Source organism: Rhinoderma darwinii, chromosome 12 (genome assembly GCF_050947455.1).
Source record: "Rhinoderma darwinii isolate aRhiDar2 chromosome 12, aRhiDar2.hap1, whole genome shotgun sequence".
In the NCBI taxonomy this organism is placed as follows: Eukaryota; Metazoa; Chordata; class Amphibia; order Anura; family Rhinodermatidae; genus Rhinoderma; species Rhinoderma darwinii.
This window is the reverse complement of record NC_134698.1, coordinates 63,240,225-63,260,693: the sequence shown is the minus strand read 5'-3', so window position 1 is coordinate 63,260,693 and position 20,469 is coordinate 63,240,225. Positions and strand designations below refer to the sequence as shown.

General features: G+C 42.9%; 1 protein-coding gene across 4 annotated transcripts in view; it reads right to left on the bottom strand.

Moving 5' to 3' along the window:
• PELI2 (pellino E3 ubiquitin protein ligase family member 2) overlaps nt 1–20,469 on the bottom strand; it is a 65,750-nt gene that overhangs the window by 7,978 nt on the left and 37,303 nt on the right. The window contains exons 2-6 of one of the 4 annotated variants that reach the window (XM_075843320.1): nt 20,018–20,147; nt 9,597–9,674; nt 8,102–8,218; nt 6,710–6,781; nt 1,009–1,110 (exon numbers count right to left, since the gene is read on the bottom strand). In XM_075843320.1, the coding sequence (XP_075699435.1) occupies nt 1,009–1,110; nt 6,710–6,781; nt 8,102–8,218; nt 9,597–9,674; nt 20,018–20,147 (499 nt within the window). The remainder of the gene's footprint in view (nt 1–1,008; nt 1,111–6,709; nt 6,782–8,101; nt 8,219–9,596; nt 9,675–20,017; nt 20,148–20,469) is intronic. The other 3 variants (XM_075843322.1, XM_075843323.1, XM_075843324.1) reach the window with 3 other exon arrangements.

Genomic DNA, 20,469 nt, shown 5'->3' with positions numbered 1-20,469 from the left:
TTGGCAGACTTTTTTTTTTAAGCCACTCGTGTTTTTCGCGGCCGTTTTGGGAGCGGTTTTGCAATAGTCAATGAAAAGACTGCTCCAAAAACTGCCCAAGAAGTGACATGCACTTCTTTTTCGCCCGTCGGAACAGAACGCCGGTTTCCCATTGCAATCAATGGGCAGATGTTTGGAGGCGTACTGCTTCCGATTTTGAGCCGTTTACGGCCAGAAAAATGGCAGAAAATAAGCCGTGTGAACATACCTTAAGAATGGACAGCTGCTAACAAGCAGTGGCTCCTACTCTAGTGGACATGAGTCGTCCATGCATGCGAATGGCCACCATGCCATACTTCATTTACCCCTTGCAGCCATTTACCTGAGGCTTCAGGAGACCGACCACGGTGATCCTGGGTTGTAATATGATTGATCCTTTCAGGGTGCCATGGACCAAAGAAGTTTTATATGGAACTGAACAGTAAGGCCCCTTGCACAAGAACATGCTTTTGCGGCCGTAATTCTCCCGAAAATCCACAGGAGAATTGCGGCCCCATTCATTCCTTTGGGCCCATGCACACGACAGTGGTTTCCACGGTCCGTGCATGGCCCAAGAGCCTGGACCGCAGAAACGACGGGCTTGTCTTATTACGGCCGTGTTCTGCGTTCCAGGCTCATAGGAAATAATGGACGCAGCCATGTGCACGGCCCGCGATTTGCGGCAGCTCGCGGCTGACAGTCCGCTGCCGGCCAACCCGAAAATCACGGCCGTGCACATGGCTACTGTCGTGTGCATGAAGCCTAACTGAAAACAGAGCGGAGTAGGACTGGGAAGGAGCGGGATGCTGCTGTAGTCTCTGTCTGTGTGAGAATCATGCTGTAATAGGGGAGGGGGAGCTGCAGGTATGTGGGAGAGTTGACACTGACAGATACGATTTATACAGTTTTTTTTTTTTTTTTTTATAGAACTTGGAAGAGCCATTTCAAACTCCACATTGAAATATCAGAAGAATGCAGCAATATGGGCACCTGAAACATATCCGTGTCCTTGTCATGAGTATACTCCACGACGACTGTCTGGTTTCTGGATAACGTGTAGGAGATGCTGTGTTGACCTCTACTGCTGATTGCCTGCCAAGAGAAAAAAATAAAAATAAATAAAAAATTTATTGATCACACACTTAACTGTGGGAATGATGACATTTACGGATAGAGCCTCGTTAACTTCACACCAGTGGGGGAGGACAAGAAAAACACATGGCCAGGTTTAAACCATCACTGCCATTATAATATATGTTTGCTTAAAAGGAAAGAACAATCCCAAAATAGCACCTATATAACAATTAAAGGGACGGTGTCATCAGAACAAGGCCTATTGTTTAACATAAAAAAATAATGTATTTTTCAGGTCAAAATCTGCCCCAAAATTCCTTCTGCCTGCAAAACACTGAACTAGGCCTAAATGCTGTTAACGCAGGCAAGATGGCTGCCCCCATAATCATCTACAGAACATAGTGAAACTCTCTTTTTTTGTTTTATTCTAAAATATACATAGGCGATACATTCCCTTTAAGTTATATTGTCCAAGTGAATGGTGCTGGGGGTGCAATACCAGACACCACCCAACAGGGACAGTGTTTCTAGCACTCATTTACTTGGCAAAAAATACCCATGTAAAAGCGCCCATAATCAGACATGTTATTGAGACATGGTTCAGCTCATCGACCTCCCTCACCGATTATAAAGGAAATACAAAACATCTAAAACCTATTTGATACTGATTGTAGATTACCATAACACTAAAAAGGTACTGTGTACCGGCCAAAATAGGCCGGTGTAAATGAGAGCGCTCGTTGATCGGCACTCATTTGCTCCTTTCACAGGGAGCCATGTATGGAACGAGCACTCATTACTCCAATGGCTCGGCCCCATAAATTTCTAGAATGTCGGCAGAGAGTCTCCCTGTTTACACAGGGAAATGTGCTGCAGACAACGATAATATTTTCGGCACGTAAAGAGGCTCTGTCACCAGATTATATGTGCCCTGTTTCCTACATAATGTGATCGGTGCTGTAATGTAGATAAGTGGTTTTTATTTTGAAAAACGACCATTTTTGACGGAGTTATAAACAATTTTAGATTTATGCTATTAGTTTACTGGACAACTGGGCGTGTTTTTACTTTTGACCAACTGAGCCTTGTACAGAGGAGTGTATGACCAATCAGTGACATACACTTCTCATTGTTCCAGCCCAGCTTCTATCACTGCCACAATCCCACTGGAACAATGAGAAGTGCATGACGCTGATTGGTCATACACTCCTCTGTACAAGGCCCAGTTGGTCAAAAGTAAAAACACGCCCAGTGTAATGCATGGTTTCGGCTGCCACTACGTGGGACTGTACTCTAATGCAGGAGATATATATATATATATATTTTTACACACACACGCACGTTGAAAAAAAAAAACTAGCAGTCCAACATCATCAACCTGATAAATTAATGATTTTGGTAGAACTGATAACTCTACATAGCAAATAAATTTACTTGTCTAAGTAGTAGAAAGAAAACAGAGCCAACAAGGACATGCGAGCCGCTCATTCTGAGGAAGGGAATCATTCATTGAAAGGGGCTTGTTGAGAATAATAGCAGCGAGGAGTTATATTGGTGACGTCCTTCATTCTGTGGAATAACGGGTGTAAATTTGGGCCCTTATTTAATGTAGGAGGGCGGCAGATGTTGCACATGTTGGTTATATAGGGCATTTCCTTCTGAAATACTGGAAAAAAATGGGGTCGTTCCAGACATTGTTCGGATGTAAAATGTACTTTGGTTAAAAAGTTGATCGGAGAGGGAAAGACAGAAGTGCAGCAAATTATAGGCGGCTCAGCTAAAATGATCTCAAATGCCTTGAAGTGGCAACCAAAACCTGAAAGGCGCGGAAAGAAGCGAGGAACTACTGTGCGACTGGATCGAAGAATAGCCAAAATGGCAAAGGCTCAGCCAATGATCACCTCCACAAAGATCAAAGAAGATCTGAAGTTTCCAGTGAGAACTGCTGCAATCAGGAGACGATTAAGAAGTCAAGTAACCAAAACATGTCCTGAACAGGTTAAAATTTGGCAAGGAGCACATTGACTCACCCAAAGAGAAATGGCGCAACATTTTGTGGAGTGACTAAAGCAAAATTGTTCTTTTTGGGTCTAGTGGCCGCAGACAGTATGTCAGACGACCCCCGAGCACTGAATTCAAGCCACAGTACACTGTGAAGACCGTAAAGCAGGGTGCTGCAAAAATCATGATATGGTGATGTTTCTCATACCTTGGCGTTGGGCCTATTTATCGCATACAAGGGATCATGGATCAGTTTGACTATATCAAAATATTTGTGGAGATCATGTTGCCCTATGCCGAAGAAGAAACGCCCTTGAAACGGGTGTTTCAACATGACAAAGACCCAAACACACCAATAAGTGAACAACATCTTGGTTACAGACCTGCAGGATTGAGGTAATGGAGTGGCCGGCCCAATCCCCTGACCTCGATCCCATAGAGAACGTGCATGTGTGCGTGTGTGTGTGTGTGTGTAAAAAAAAAAAAAAAAGTGGTTTATGAGGCAAAACACAGAAAATGCAGAACTGCAGAATGTCGTCCAATCTTCCTGGACTGGATACCTGATCAGAGGCGCCAGAAGTCGGTCGACTCCATGCAACACAGATGCCAAGCCGTTCTCAGAAACAATCGTTATGCCACTGAATAATAGTTCAGTAAAGTGAAGTCTAAAACATTTTTTCAGTTTATACATTAAATTAGAATTTTTAGTCGGGAGCTTTTCCCGGAATATACAAACTGTGACAATTAAACGCAGTGTGAACAGAGACTAATACATCATTAAACAGTGATCGATCCAGTGGGGATGCAGAGTATCGAAACAGTATTGAATTTTCGATGCATCGTACATCCCTACTACATTGAAAAAGTTTAAAAGCAGTGTATTGTACCAGTGTCTCGCATCTTCAATTTCCCTAGTGAGACTAAAAGAAGAAAAAAAAAAAAAAAGTTTGCAGTAAGAGAAAAATTATTATAAGTAAAATCAAAACCCTCTAAAAAAAACAAAAAAAAAACATTGGTGTCACCAGGTCTCTAAAAGTTTGAACTATTAGGCTATGTTCACACTGAGTTTTTTGCAGGCGGAATTTCTGCCTCAAAATTCTGTTTGGAATTTTGAGGCAGATTTTCCTCTTCCACGCCGATTTCCGCCCGTGGCCATTTAGCGCCGCGGGCATAAAATGCCACGAAATACGCTTTCTCTGCCTCCCATTGATGTCAATGGGAGGTCAGAGGCGTAAACGCCCGAAGATAGGGCATGTCCCTTCTTTCTCCCGCGAGGCGGTTTTACCGTTCGCGGGAGAAAACCGCCCCCGCCTCCTATTGAAATCAACGGGAGACCGTTTTTGATGAGTTTTGCGGCACGGTTTCCGCGTCAAAAAACTCTGTGAACATAGCCTTACAATATAACATTTAAATCACAGTGTAAGCGTTGTAAAAATAAAAAAAACCTCCTGAATTTCTTTGGTTTTTTTGGTCACCTAACCGACCTAAAAAAAATGCTAGTCATATGTACCCCAATAAAAAAACCTCAGCTCACCACACAAACACATGCCCTGAAACCGCTGCATCAAAAGTAAGAATTTGAAAAAATAAAAAAAGATGGCGACAAAACATTTTTTTTTTTTAACATTGTTTCTACTTTGTTAAAGTAGTAAAACATAATGGGGAGATAAAAAAAAAAAACCTATATAAAATTTGGTTTCCCGATAATCTTATTACTACAACTCGTCCTGCAAAAAAACAAAGTTCTCAGACAGCTATGTTGACAGAAAAATGGGGAAGGACTAATGACACACACACTTTTAACGAAGTCTGTCCAGCCACTTGCTGATGGGTGTGGGTCCGGCTCCTGAAACGCCCATTTATTAGCGGTTACCGCCAGGGGAAATATAGTATTACATGGCAGGCCTTAAAGCTATACATATAGCTTGTTATAGTTCCTGTGTGGGGGATCCTTTATGAATTTCATATGTTCTAACAGGACATACGAAAAGGGGCCTTCGTAAGACAACCCCTTAAAATAGTTAAAACAGACACAATACACTACACATACTGTATAGAGATTCCAAGGATGAATGGATTAGGGAGCGCTGCCATTTGACCGCCTGTCAATCTGGTAGTCATATTAACACCATTGATCCCAATGTTCAATTTGCTACAAAATTGGTCCAATTATACTCTAAACATTGGCCGAGAGGAAAATACAATTAAAATGAATGCTCTAAATACTAACGATATTTCCAAATGAATTCTATAATTACATACAACAGCCACTAACTGAACGTAGGACCGGAGTGCTGTTCACGACAATGCATATAATCGCCGTTGTGATTGGTAGATCGTAGATTATCGGCTTTAAGTACAACATTAATGGCTGCAAGCGGCAGACGGCTAATATAGAAAAGCCGATTAAATTAAGCAAATTAAACGTCTAGAACAGATAGAGCATGCTTTGTAAATAATATTTATGGCTAAACAATTCTCTGTAACTCGATCCTTCATAAATTATGTATTAACGGCTCTAACCCACAACGGGAATTAATTAACGCATGGCAATGGAAAGGAATCGATTAGGATGTTAATCTAGATGGGAAAAAAACATTCATGTGTTAAGAAAAAAAAAGAAAAAAAAAATTCCTAACAATTTTCTTGCATGTGATGCTTTAGCATATTAAAAGGAGTTGCCACATCTCGACAACTCTTTTCCATAAGCGTCATTAGAGGGGGTCAATACATTAATTTTTTTGGACTATACCTCTTGTTACAGATGCCACCCAAATTTTTGCTGATCATGGACCTCCAATGATCAGCAGTAATCAGCCAGGGAAACCTTGCAGAAAGTTTTCAATTCCCCTGCAGTGTCACCACAGGGGATATATGTAGCATTACCTGGTGCCCACTGAAATTAATGCACTGTCAACATAATGCATGGACCAACCAGATCCTCAAGAGAGATGTTCATTGCAGCTGCTCTCTTTGACTTATGATGGAGGTGTCAAATGAGGAGTCTATTAACTCACAATGCTTCAATAGTGTATTGAAAATGTGTTTTCTAAACCAGACAACGGATTTAACATGTTGTCCTGGCTAAAAGAGCGTTGAAGGCCCTGGTTCTACGACAATGTATAGGGCATGTGACGTCAGAAGATTGACTTATGATACAGTGCAGTATCAGTTTTGATACAGTATGACCCAATGTAATGGCCATGGATGTCTTAATAGTTGCATTGAAAAGCGGTCAATGGAAGTTGCCTCTCACACACTGGTGCAACTTGAAATCACATGGAAGAGCCATTGTGTGCCTCGAGTTGTAAAGATTGTGATGGGTACTGCACAGCAAGTCATGATTATAGGTCAATTTAGGACAGGCCGCAGATTGCCCCCATTGCGGTCCCCTTTACTGAAGTCTGTATAATCTGTCTTGCTTGCTAGAGGAAGCAGATTTGATCCAATTTTGCTCTACAAGAACAAACTTAGGATATTTAAGTTGTCACAAACCCATTGATTAGGAAGCAAGATCTGACGACGTTTACTCCGCTATGGTCCTACGTCTATTTCTAGATATAAAATATTATGAAAGGATCAATAAAGCTTGTCTAATATTTTTCTATGAACTTACCTGGAAACTGAGGGCAAGATCTATTTGTTCATAATCAGCCATAATAGGCTCTGAGTCGCTACTTATATGCTCCTACAGAATAGTGTGCACAATGGAAAAATAGATTAAGTTCTATTTCAAATCATACAATCTATGGTTGGGATTAACGGGGGTTTTCTCACAAAGACTTTTTTTTTTTTTTTTTTAAATCAGTCATTGGCCTGGGTATTTGCTCTTCTCTAGACCAGGGCTGGTGCTGTCAGAGGGGTTTTGTGCTCCCACACCAATAGAGAACATACTATTAAACACAATTGTTCTCTGCTGACCAATTGCAGGTAACAATAGTTATTTCCTTTCACTCTATGGCCATTTTTATTTAAGCAATTGTAATAATTCCACATCATGACATTTAGTGGGTGGTATATATCTGTATAGGTGCAAGCGGGATTTTATATATATATATATATATATATATATATATATATATATATATATACACACACACACACAGCTATGCTGAATAAACCAATATTGGGCATGTCAATAGGATAAAAGCAAAAAGTTTCATTGTAAATAATATATGCGGTCAGCTCCATGAAGCTGGCCATACACAAGATTGATTACTGCTTGTTTAGCCAAGAGCTATTTCTGTCAACTCCACCTTAAAGCGAGCACAGTTTGGTTATTTTCAATGTAGAGAGAAGAATAAGCTGCTGCCGGGCACCACTGTAGGCTGCCCACGTCATCAGAAAAGAAAAAACAAAATCTGGCATGTTAAAATTCAATGTGACTGATCCCTCTTTTCCCTGATATCTGCTGTTGAGGGGGACAGTCAGGAGGTTCCCACACGAGATTGTCAGCCAATCCCGCAGAAAACGTCTCGTGCGCATCTCCAGCCTTAGGCATTTTTGAATGTTCATTCGGCTGACCGCTATTTTTCCCGACTCCCCTATACACATACACGCTTTACTCAACTGAGCGTGCATGTGTTCCCAGGGGAAAAAGTTGCTGCAAGACTCATCTGGCAGCAGGTTATCTAATAGCAAACAACGGGATTGGGCATATTAAAATTCAACATGCCACACCCTTCTTTCCCCAGACATCTGCCATCAGGTGGAGTCTCGAGACACCGCCATACCCATTAGACGGTTGGCCAGTCTCGCCGAAATCAGCGGGTCCGGCTGTCATACATCTAATGAGTACTGCCACCTTTAGACTCCATTCTTATCAATAGAAAACAATCCAGCAAATTCCAGAAAAAAAAACCCCCTAGAAAGTTGGATACTTGGCTTTAGATTTCTATGAAAGTGATCACTGGTGGTGACTAACCGGCTGCAAATGTCTACCATATATCAAAAAGACTTCAGTCTGCAAGGCCATGCATTGTAACCACGTACACCATTTCCAATATACCTGTAGTAGATCTGTTTCTTGATCTCCTGGGTAGTCTAAGGTCTTCTGCAGCCCAGAACGGCCCTGCTCTAGGTTACAGCCTGCCACGCTGCTGCTGCCACTCGCTGCTGGGGCAAACTATAGTCACAGTAAGGACATGTATTGGACATTATTTTTATATTTTTAAACTGTTTGTACATCATTAAAACCACGGTGACTTTTTAATGCGTCACAACAGGCATCCTACATAGTCTGACCTGTTGTAAATGCTTATTTATGATTTGCAAGTGTGAATTTTTATGGCGAGATTGGCCAACAGCTATCGAATGTGTATGGCAGACTCCACATTTAAAGGGGTTTTCCCACAAGGGACATTTGACATATCCACAGGATATGTCATATATACGCGTCCCTCTGGGACCAACACCTATCTCTAGAACGGGGCCCCCTAAACCCCGTCCTAGCTTTGTCTGCTATCACTGCCTCCCGGCATCGGCAGAATAAAAAAAAAAACAAAAAAAAAACCGTTATGACTCTTCAAATATGGAGACACAAAAACAAAATTACGGTTGTGTGCATGGGGCCTAATCTAAAGGGTACACTGGACTAAATAATTATCTGAGACTACTAGGAGGTCGGTCAGATCTCTACATTTCCCAAAATGAGATTTCAGATCACTGCTTGCATGTGGGAATTGTGCTAACAGTGATCGGATCTGGAATACGTATATACCCATCTTTATGTCCATTTACAAGTCATGCCTCAATAAGGCTGGATTCACACGGGCATGTTCGGTCCGTAAAGGACGGAACGTATTTCGGCCGCAAGTCCCGGACCGAACACGCTGCAGGGAGCCGGGCTCCTAGCATCATAGTTATGTACGACGCTAGGAGTCCCTGCCTCGAAACTGTCCCGTACTGTAATCATGTTTTCAGTACGGGACAGTAGTTCCACGGAGAGGCAGGGACTCCTAGCGTCGTACATAACTATGATGCTAGGAGCCCGGCTCCCTGCAGTGTGTTCGGTCTGGGACTTAAGGCCGAAATACGTTCCGTCCTTTACGGACCGAACATGCTCGTGTGAATCCAGCCTAATTAGCACACGTAAACGCAGCCTTAAGATCCTTTTACAGGGCCCGATATAGGCTGTGTAAGAGCGTCGATCGTTTGCTCCTTTCACAAGGAGTTAGGATTGTGACAATATGGAAACGTATGGGGATAAATGATAATCGTAACGATTGTTCATTCCTATGCAGTATCGGTGAGATGTACTGCCAACTAGCGACCATTGGATCGGCCACAAACGATACAATCAGCCAATGAATGAGCGTTTGATCGTTCATCGGCGGATCGTTGCCCTGTTTACACAGGACAATGATCGGGAACGAGCGTTCATATGAACGCTCATTTGACTGATCGTTAGCCGTGTAATAGGGCCTTAATACACATAGCTGACATCCAAATGACAAGAGGAGAAACAGTCGAATAATCTTCTCATCTGTTCTATAGGGTCTTACCTTCTCTGGAGGACAGTGGGAGATTGCACAAGCCTGCAAACTATCAACGCTGCTTCCTTCACTCTCTATACACAGATCCTGCGTGCCGAAATGAGACAAGTTAATCTATGGAAAAGACCAACAGCGTGAAGCAGACCGGTATAGCTCACGCCAGTATTAAGAACTGTGTATAGAAAGGGACCCCGTCCAGATACAAACCCTATGATAAACAGTATAGCAAGAGTTACATGGGGCGGCACACTGGCTCCATCCTGTTCGTGTCACCCCCTGAATGGATTTTGAAGTTATCCCCTATATGTACACACTGCTGCTAAAATAGTTATATGAATAAATCGCAGTTTACAGGGTTTCTCACATCAACAACCCCAACCCATATGTCCTATTAGGGTATATAGATACTTGGGAGCCCCTTTTTCCTAAGGCTGGGTTCACACAACCTATTTTCAGGGGTAATGGAGGCGTTTTACGCCTCGAATTACGCCTGAAAATACGGCTCCTATACGTCGGCAAACATCTGCCCATTCATTTCAATGGGTTTGCCGACGTACTGTGCCGACGACCTGTAATTTTACACGTCGCTGTCAAAAGACGGCGCGTAAAATAACAGCCTCGTCAAAGAAGTGCAGGACACTACTTGGGACGTAATTGGAGCAGTTTTTCATTGAATCCAATGAAGAACAGCTCCAAATTACGTCCGTAATGGACGCCTCGCAAAACGCGAGTACATGCAATTACGTCTGAAATTCAGGAGCTATTTACTCCTGAAAACAGCTCCGTAATTTCAGACGTAAATGCAGTTATCTTGTGCACATACTCTAACGGATAAAACAGACTCGTCCACGTACTTCAAGGACTTAATTCATTTAAATGGCCGGCCACGTCTTACCCAGTCAACAATAACAGCTGATCCTGGACGTGGCTTTTTTCACCATACGTTTTCCCTGGATCGTAACGCCCTTCATTATAATGCCCTGTGATAGGATGTCCGAACATGGTGAGAACAAAAACCTGTGAATTCCACAGTGCGGAAGAATACCTGATCTCACACACCAAATTAGTTGCACCACATTGGGGGTCATTTACTACACCACCTGTCCCTGCAATAAGATATACATCGGGACGACCTATTGTGAGTTGGGACATCGAATAAGAGAATGTCCTCACCATTATTGCAGCAGAGGGCGGGGGTGAAAGACTTGACGACCCTAAAAATCATCCCCAGGCACTTCAAACAGGAGCCTGTGGCATGGACAGGATCCTACTCAATATGAGGAGAAAACTGGAAGATAGTCTTGGCCCAACATGAAACAGTGTTGATATTCAGTTTGGACGCCATTGCCAAATTTGGGCTTTATGAACAGTTATGCGCCCCTCTCTCTGATTACCTTGTCATTGGGGGTTCTCTCTATGCGTTTACTAGTAATATTTCTACTGAGCAAGCATGTTGGTTTTAAACCGGAGACTTATTTTGTAAAGGTATTATCTCTCTAGGTTTGGGAGCACGAAGGAGGATGATCTGTTTAGGCCGTTGTCTGCTAATAGCAAGAATGGATGAGATCATAAAGCGGAAAAATTGCAAAGACAATGAACATAGGCGGACCAGATAGTGCTGTAGTGTGGGGGCCCCCCATCTGCCAGCAGACCTGCAATATACATGTAAGGCTTCGTTCACATCTGTGTCGGAGGCTCTGTTAGGGGCCTCAGTTGCAGATCCGGCAGGGATTACCAGAGACAATAGAATAGAAAGCTGCACTATTATGTCTAGTAAAATCACAGCCACCCCGACGGAACCTATTAAAGTCAATGGGTTCCGTCGGCAACCGGCGGTGTCCGTTGTGCAATGGAACAGTTGGTTCTGTTATTCCCTTGTTCTGCTCCTCTGACTGAGCAGAATGATGCAAGTGTGAACCCAGCCTAACTTGTTCTGCACCTTAAAAAAAAATATTTTTTTCTTGTTGCAGCACATGCACTCAAGACACTAAGTATTTTTTGCTGCGGCAAATTTCACACTTTATCATTATAGGTCACTATTTATTGTGGAGTATAACTAACCATTGATGTCCCCCTTCAGGACTTTGTTTCCGTTTACATCCCCATGTGTTTGGCCTTTACCCGGCACTACCTTGTGTGTTCACATTTATTATTTTTGCACGTTAATTTTTTTACACTCAGCATATCGGGAATTGGTTGCGTACTGCACAAGCACTTTTCTGTTATCTTCATATGTTCAAGCTTCCGACCTCCTGGTGGCGATGCCCTGCGTGTGATTAATTCAGCTGCTGTGACATGTGACTCTCAGACACTATGCGCCGGGTCCTACGCAGGCACCAGAACCGTTCCGACACACGCAGACCATTGCTCTGTCCAAATTAAGGAATGACCCGTGTCCGGCTCAGAGTGGTCTTTTGATTGGTCCCCTATCACAGGGGTCAGCAACATTTCGCACTCCAGTTGCTGTGCAACTACAACTCCCAGTATGCCCTGGCAGCCATAGGCTTTATTATTCCAGCCAAAGGCAAGTCATGGCAAGCTGGGAATTGTCGTTTCACAAGTAATGGAATGCCGAAGGTTGCTGATCCCCGTCTGATCATTTAAGAAGTCTCCCCCACTAGACACCAATCAACCCGGATGAAGCCATTGGCGAAACACGCATCGGGTGTCCCTTATGGTTGGTCAGTCATTTTGCCTTGTATTTTGGGGGGGGGGCATCGTGCATAATCCTTCAGCATGACTTCCTCCCTCGCTGGCTAAATGGTATTCTACCAATGTGTAAATCTGGTTTGGGAGTAGCCGGTATACATTGCAGATTACGGTTTATTACGTGAAACATTTTTTTGTGTGCCAACTACTCGAGTATTTATGCCTTCATACTACTGGACACACGTTCGTCACCCACGTTTTTATTGCTGAATTGCACTATTGTTTTTAACTGCTTGTTGACTTCAAATAAAACTTTGTTTTGTACACGTATTAGGTCTTGAACTTTTTCTTTTTACGTATATATTTAGTGAACTGTGTGGTTATTCCTGCATAGGGAAATTGTTTGTTTTGGTGACAATACATAACAGTCACGGACAAACGCATTTTGTAAGTGTCTTCTCCTCCCGCAAAAAACAAGCCCTCACAAAGCTCCGTTGATATTAAAAAGAAAAAAAAAAAATTGCTTCACAAAACATATTTTGCTGTAGTTCGCCTACAGGGTGTGAACTTCCCCCTTTAGCTGCCTCTTGATGATTGGTCAGCATCAGGGACGGAAGCTAGCTCCACCCCGTTGGCTAACTATGGCAAATTAGTATATAGGGAGCAAACAGAATAGTGGACCATATCTCTAGAACGGCAGGGGTCAAGAAAAAAAAAAAAGAAAAACAGTGCTGGAATCAGGAAGACTGTGCTATACAGATCAGTTAACCAGTTCAACTTATATGATCTAGTGACAGGAACAGAAAAATACAGATATGACTGCTGTTAGCCTAAATCCACCCCTTCCCCGATGGCACACTTGTTACTTATCAAACAGTTAGACACCTGGAAATTCCTTGGTACTGACATAAAAAAAACAAAAAACAAAGAATACACTACTGGCGATCGATCACCTGCTGATCAATTAGGAGGATCATTGCAAACAGCACCCTATAGCTAAGCTTTGTAGACCCCTTAGTATGGCATCACGGTGTGATGTTCCACTTACACATTTGCAGGTTTTGGGAGCAGTTATGTTTTAAAGTAGCAATTTATGCAATATCAATAGATCTTCTTATATTGGCTAACGGGTCCTTTAACTTAAAAAGTGAGCCGTCAGATTAGAACGATGATAGATCCAGCAACAGCTGCAAGACCATATTCCTGAAATATTGCATTATCTGGACAAGAGGTGCAAATCTAGAAATATTACACAGAATTATACCCTTCACTTTGTGCCTCTGGTAACCGAGGCATTCAAGGTTATATGTGATCAAGGCAGAAGGATCCCTTACATAGCAGCGCTCAGTCATAATCTCCTTTGATCGTAATACCTACAGAAGAACACACCTTTCACAGAGTATTATGTAAAGCCGCAGAGGCTTATAAGAAAAGTCTTGGGGTCTAAGAAAGGTTAAGAACAGGGTGTGAGAGTTGTGGGGATTCAGCTCTACAAGTTGCAGAAGTTATGCAGGCAGTAGGGAGAACTCCTACTCATAAATCCCAGCAAAGACCAGGAACATAATGCAAGATTGTTTATAAGAGGCAAACAGAACTAAACACGAGACGCCGAAAACAACGCAAAACAGATCTGTTTTATATAAAACGTCAGTGCACACCCTGAAATGTATGCACAGAGCCTCCAGGAAACTTTAACTCGCTAGGACATACTTTGTAGAGTTTCCATTCCAAGGGACACCAAGTCCGGGATACTCAACGAACAAAGCAACTTCAAAACACTCTAACATGAGAGGTGCCCCATACGCAGTCGATGAACACCGACTATTTCCCCGGGACCGGCCAACCATCTAATACATGTGGGGGATGTCCCCGACGACAGATGTCAGTGGGGAAAAAAATAAATTGTATCGTGCTTGTTGTATTTTAATATGCCGGATTCTTAGCTTTCACAAAAGATAAGCTGCCACCAAAGGGATCTGACAACAGCTTATTCTCCCTGCATGCATATGATGGGGGGGGGGGGGGTGTTTGAGGAATAACTGGTGGCTGAACAATCCTTTGGCCATCAGCTATCTTTGATGTATGGCTACCATTTAGGGTATGTTCGCAGAGTGTTGTCAGGAGTTTTTCGGGGTGTAATCACCTAAAAAAAACGCAAATGGAACGTCTCCGATGGGAAAAACGGTGATTCGTTCAGACGGTGTGTTCTTTTACGCGGCCGTTTTAAAAAAACGGCTCAATAAAAAGCCCCGTAAAAAGTGCACGTCACTTCTTGAGCAGTTTTTCATCGTGTCAATAGAAGAACAGCTCCAAAAACAGCTGCAAAAAACAGCAAAAAAAAAGTTTGATGCATTCAAAACGGCTGAAAACAGCTCCGTATTTTAGATGTTTTTACTTTAGCGTGTGAACATAGCCTATGGAGAGAAGGATCGGACATGCTGAACACCCCAATCCTTCTCTCCTTAACAGTGGCAATACACCATGTTCCCGCAGAAAAGAAGCTGCTGCCAGAGGCATCTGGCAGCTGCTTATCTCCCCTCTCCCCAATGAAAACACATGTAGCCAAGCATGTACGTGTATGGGGAAGTTGGGAGGAATCTAAAGAGTATGGGCAGCTTTAGGGTATGTTCACACGCAGTGTTTTCAGGCGTATTTCAGGGCGTCTGCAACTCGAAAAACACCTGAAAAAACTGAATCTGAATGCCTACATACATCCGTCCATTGAAATCAATTGGAATAACAGCATTTAGTTCATATGGGGCGTCTTTTTATGCCTTTTTTAAAAAACAGAGCGTAAAAAGACACTCCGTAAAAAGCAGCAGCATGTCACTTCTTGAGGCGTTACTTGGAGGCGATTTTCCATTGAACACTATGAAAAACGCCTCAAAAGAAGCTCCAAATTAAAAGAAGCTTCATTTTCAGCTTCAAAAACGCCTGAAAATCAGAGGCGGTTTTCCCTGAAACCAGCTCCGTATTTTCAGACTTTATTTGTTAAGCGTGTGAACAGACTCTTAATCTAAAACATGTAAATCTTTCCTCTGGAGGTGAATTGTTCCTTGTCATTAGGGATTTCAGGACTGACAGGAAATCCAGAAAAATGGCTGCCACCAAGATCACTCCTAGAAAGAACAACAGAGGACTCGTAAGACGCTTTATGGTTTGTACTTGGACGACCGGAAACATTAATCTCAAATTAACAGTTGTCTAATCGTGTTGTCATCTGCTGTAAAATATAATCCAAACTTAATTAATCTCAGACAAGTCTCTCGCTGTCTAATACATCCTCATTTTCCAGACAATAAAGGAGGCTAATTAGATGTGAAGATTACTTTTTGAATGGATGATTCCGGTGTTTAGGATAATTCAAGAAGTTCCTGGGAAATAGGGAGCCATTAAAAGGCGTTTTCCAGGACTTTCCTTCGGTTTGGCCATCAAAGTTTGATCGGTGGGGGCCCAACTCATAGAACGAATGGCGATTACTAAAATAAAAAACGGGCAGAGGCGGTCCCCTTCATTGTTCACAGACACTGCATTGTTTATATAACGGTGCCTGTGCCCGGTATTGCTACTCTGTCTTATTCACTTGAATGGGACGGAGCTGCAGTACCAGGCACAGCCGCCCATATGGACAAACTTCTGTGACGGTGTAAACAATCATGGGGACACGGCACTCGCAGCGCTGCCCCACCTTTTTTCTGCTGATCAGCGGGGTTTGAGCCCCCACTGATCAAACATTGACAGCTTATCATAAGAGGAGGCCATCAATGTTAAAGACCTGGAAAACCGCTTAGATATATTAGGTAATGGCATAAATAGGACTTCACATACTGATAACACAAATGCAGGGCTATGGAGAATCTGCACTATAGGTACAGCAGAAAACTGTACAGACTACAAGCTGTTAAAAGGAACATGTAATCGGCGGCTCTGGCTTCTAAAACAGGTTTTAAAAAAAATAAAATAAAACTACATTAAGGAATGGTTATTCATGCAGTTCCCTAGCAGGTTAGAACAGCCTCATAAAGACAAGGTGCCACAAGATAAGAGCTACAGTTTATAGGATTCCCCTGTAGTCCACAAGAATAGGCACATATGCTAGAGACTACCCCATTACATCACTGGTCTTATGTGCTGATCTAGTGATCAGGATTTGGGCCGCACGCCCCCTTTGGTGCTCATCATTGTACACCTGTGTAGTGTAACAAAAGACCAAACACTTTGCAAGAGTGACGCAAGGAATTGGCCGCCACCAAGAATGTCAGAAGACTTCCCTTTCATCCCCAGAACAGAGCTGGCACCTGAGGAATAAACTAAACTCTTCTCCTGTGACAGATCCTCTTAAACTTCTCAATGACCGCCAACGCACCCTTTTTATAGCGGTCATCAAGGAGCCTTATTCTACAGCACTGTCTTTTTAAGGCCTGTACGGTATCCTGTGCCATACTGGAAAAGGTGCAGGGCTGTCTAATAAGCGCCTAGCGCCACCTCTAACGGCCACGAGTTCAAACCAATCCACCCCACAAAAAAATTTTTAAACATTTATTTGAATTTTACCCCGGAATTACCTACGATTTTGATGCAGAATTTGTTGTAGGAAATCTGCAACGTGTGCTTTTATCCAAACATGCCATACATGTAATTTGTTAGACAGACGTCCTTGTGCAACCTTAACTGTTCCGGTGTCAGATTACGTACTTTTGCTGGATATTCCCTTTAAGATCTCAATGCTATAGTACGTTCATTTCCTCTTATATGTTCTTTTATGCAAGAACAATATAGATTAGGGTTGTACAGACCTATAGATCTATATGCCACATTTTAATTAGCCGGAATTAAACCTTAACAATAGGTACGGAAATGCAAACAATATAGAGCAGCTGTAAAATACGTAGCGATTGAGACAAAAGATGCGCCAGACATAAAGAGCGATTAATATTGGATGAGAAAAATAGATTTATTTTTTTTGTTCCTGGCAAATGAATCAGACTTTCCAATAAACTCAATTATGTATAAGCTTCTTGCAACCTCAGAAAGGTCTTTTAATGAGAATGTAATGCAGATCCCAACTCCAAGGGGGCGGTCAGGACTTCCTCACACCATCCGCAGATGTTTGGGTGGAATTCACATGTGCAAGTGTTCAGATCACATTCCATATATAGCAGCAGAGACAACTGGAACAAAATGTTCATGTACAAATCCTGGACAGCAGCAGAAACAAACAGAACGCGGTCCTGCATCATGTCCTGAGCTTCAGCAGCGTCCCATAACTTTCTCAAAGGCACCGCACTTTTAAGATGACAGGAAGACATTGCAAGTCCTAGAGCTGTACTTTTTTTTTTTTTCTTATAAAACAGGTCAGTGTGTTTGGTGTAACTTTTTAAATTAGTCTTTAATAAAAATTCATTTTACTTTGAGGTACAGTTGCTTTGTATTCTGTATACAGAGCAGCTGCAGCTGTATGTAGCACTAAATCCTGTACCCGTCAGGTCCGCGGGACTGACTAGTTCAGTGACAGCGGGTACGATCCATCTGTAGACAGACACGCAGGATCCAACTGTAATCCGACATGCATGATCCGCTGACACGGAACCAGTCTGTTCTGCGGGACTGACTGATTCAGGTCTTCGAAGGATACAGCTGTCCTTTATAGAGAATACAGAGTAGCTGTATCTCAAAGGAAAACACATTAACAAACAACTAATTATAAAATGAGACACACACGCGCGCACGCACGCACGTTATAAAAACGCCCCGTCTGAACGGAACACCTTTTTTTTTTCCCATTGAATTCAATGGGCAGTTGTTTGTAGGCGTTTAGCTACCTTTTTTTCAGCCGTATTTCGAGGCATTTGCGTCCAGAATTATTTCTGAAAACACAGTGTGTGAACATACCCCAAGACAAAAGTCTCCAAAGGTGCCCGGTGGCCACATATCCTGCTCTCATTGTAGAAATCAAATGCTTTCTTGGCCGACCGAAGTAATTTTATGATGGAATTGTATTGCAATTTTTTATGACTTAACATTAGGTAAATAAGTGGTCTCCAACCTCTGGCTCTCTAGCAGTGATGAAACTAGAACTTTCATCATGTGGGCGGGCACAGGCGGCTGAGAGTTGGTTTGTTTTTGTGTTTTTACGGCAGGAGAACCACAGGTTGGAGACCACAGTCCAGGGGTTCACCTCACTGGCACAAACGGGTTGTGTCGCTGGATAGAACACCAAGTCCAAAAACACTGTTCTGATTTCATCAGAAGAGTGGCACAATGGTTGGCAGAGCAGTCACGTCGTGCTGGGGATGTTGTGAAGATTGTGACCATGATACCATCTGGAAGCAGTTTGAATGTGGATTTCCTTCATGCACTTTACTTTCCTCCCACAGACCAAAAACATATTGGCATGCTAATGCGGACTACATTTTATAACCATTTAGAGTAAATGTCAGTAACAGCAGCCAATAACATAAGGCGGTCTATTTAACAGGACCGGTTTGGATAATTCCGGTGTATCCATGCTGTATTATCTTTTCGACATCTTTTTGAGCACAGATTGAATTTGGACATCAAATTTCAGTTCCTTAGGCCCCATGCACACGACCGTATTTTTGACCACCCGTAAATACGGGTCCTTGGTCACACGTATTCGACCCGTATTGCACCAGCATTTACGGACCCGTGCCCGTAAATACGGGTCCGGTGTTACCCGTATTCCACCCGTATTTATGGGGACGTTTTTGGCTGCAAAATTGCACTGCACTAACCGGCAGCCCCTTCTCTCCATCAGTGCAGGATAGAGAGAAGGGACAGCCCTTTCCGTAATAAAAGTAAAAGCAATTCATACTTACCCGGCCGTTGCCTTGGTGACGCGTCCCTCTCTTGACATCCAGCCCGACCTCCCTTTTTGACGCAGCAGTCCATGTGACCGCTGCAACCTGTGATTGACCGCAGCGGTCACATAGGCTGTAACGTAATTCCAGGAGGCCGGACTGGAGGAAGAAGCAGGGAGTTCTGGGTAAGTATGAATTTTTTTTTATTTTTTTTACAGCTTTATCTATATTGTGATCGGTAGCCACTGTCCAGGGTGCTGAAACCGTTACTGCCGATCGTTTAACTCTTTCAGCACCCTGGACAGTAACTATTTACTGACGTCGCCTAGCAACGCTCCCGTAATTACGGGTGCACACACGGGAGCTCCATAGACTTCGATGGGCTGCCCGTGCCGTAATTACGGCCTGAAATAGGACACATTCTATCTTTTTCAACGGCACGGGCACCTTCCCGTAAGCATACGGGGAGGTACGCGTGGCCAATAGAAGTCTATGGGCCCGTAATTATGGCCCGTAATTACAGGAGTTTTTAACGTCGTGTGCATGGGGCCTTATAAAGCTTAAAAAGTTAGGTTCATACATTTTTGAAGCTCACATTGTAAAATCGAGATTGAAATGAAGAGCCAGTATAGAGCTCCAGTGCAGAGCTCCCCTACTGTTCTTTAAATGAGTCGATCACTTTGGACAACACTGGTGCCATAAACTACATTTACCAACATGCCATCTGCCAACTCCTCACTGCCAGTCATGGCGATTGGTCAGTCAATGGCTTGCTACCATCTTCCTGGTTGCTGGCTTAAAGCAAGGACTCAAAAATTATATTACTTTACATTAACACTGCTGGGAATAAAGCTAGAATACAAAGAACTGAACAAAACCTTTAGCATGATCGGACCCCTTACGGCAAAAATTAAAAAATGCATTGTGGTCTGATGCTTACAAGTAAATCACGTCACCCACCTTCGAGGCCTGTGGAGTGGAGATCACGTGAACACTGCTGGCTCTGACGCCATTTGACTTCGGCCGCTTATAGAGCGCAAATCTGCTTTTCCTTCTGCCTCGATCTCCATTAGGAAGGCAGCCATTGTACCTACAAGAAGGACAAAAAGGGTTACATATTAATACATTACGATACTGGGGGCTGAAGACAAAGGAAGGATCAGCCTCTTATACAGCATCCTCCTACATGAACAAGCCAGGCTTCACTATGGATGTGATCACCTACAGCACAAAGCCGTCTTTAGGATGGGAATATTAACCCCCTCCCTTCTGTATAAACCAGTAGCAGTTTGTCCCCGGTAGAATACTCAATACTATGTTCTTATCAAACATAAGCTGCATCATCATCTGGTGCATGTTATATAGTCCAAAAATATACAGTAACCAGGAACTACATTATCGCTATAATTAAA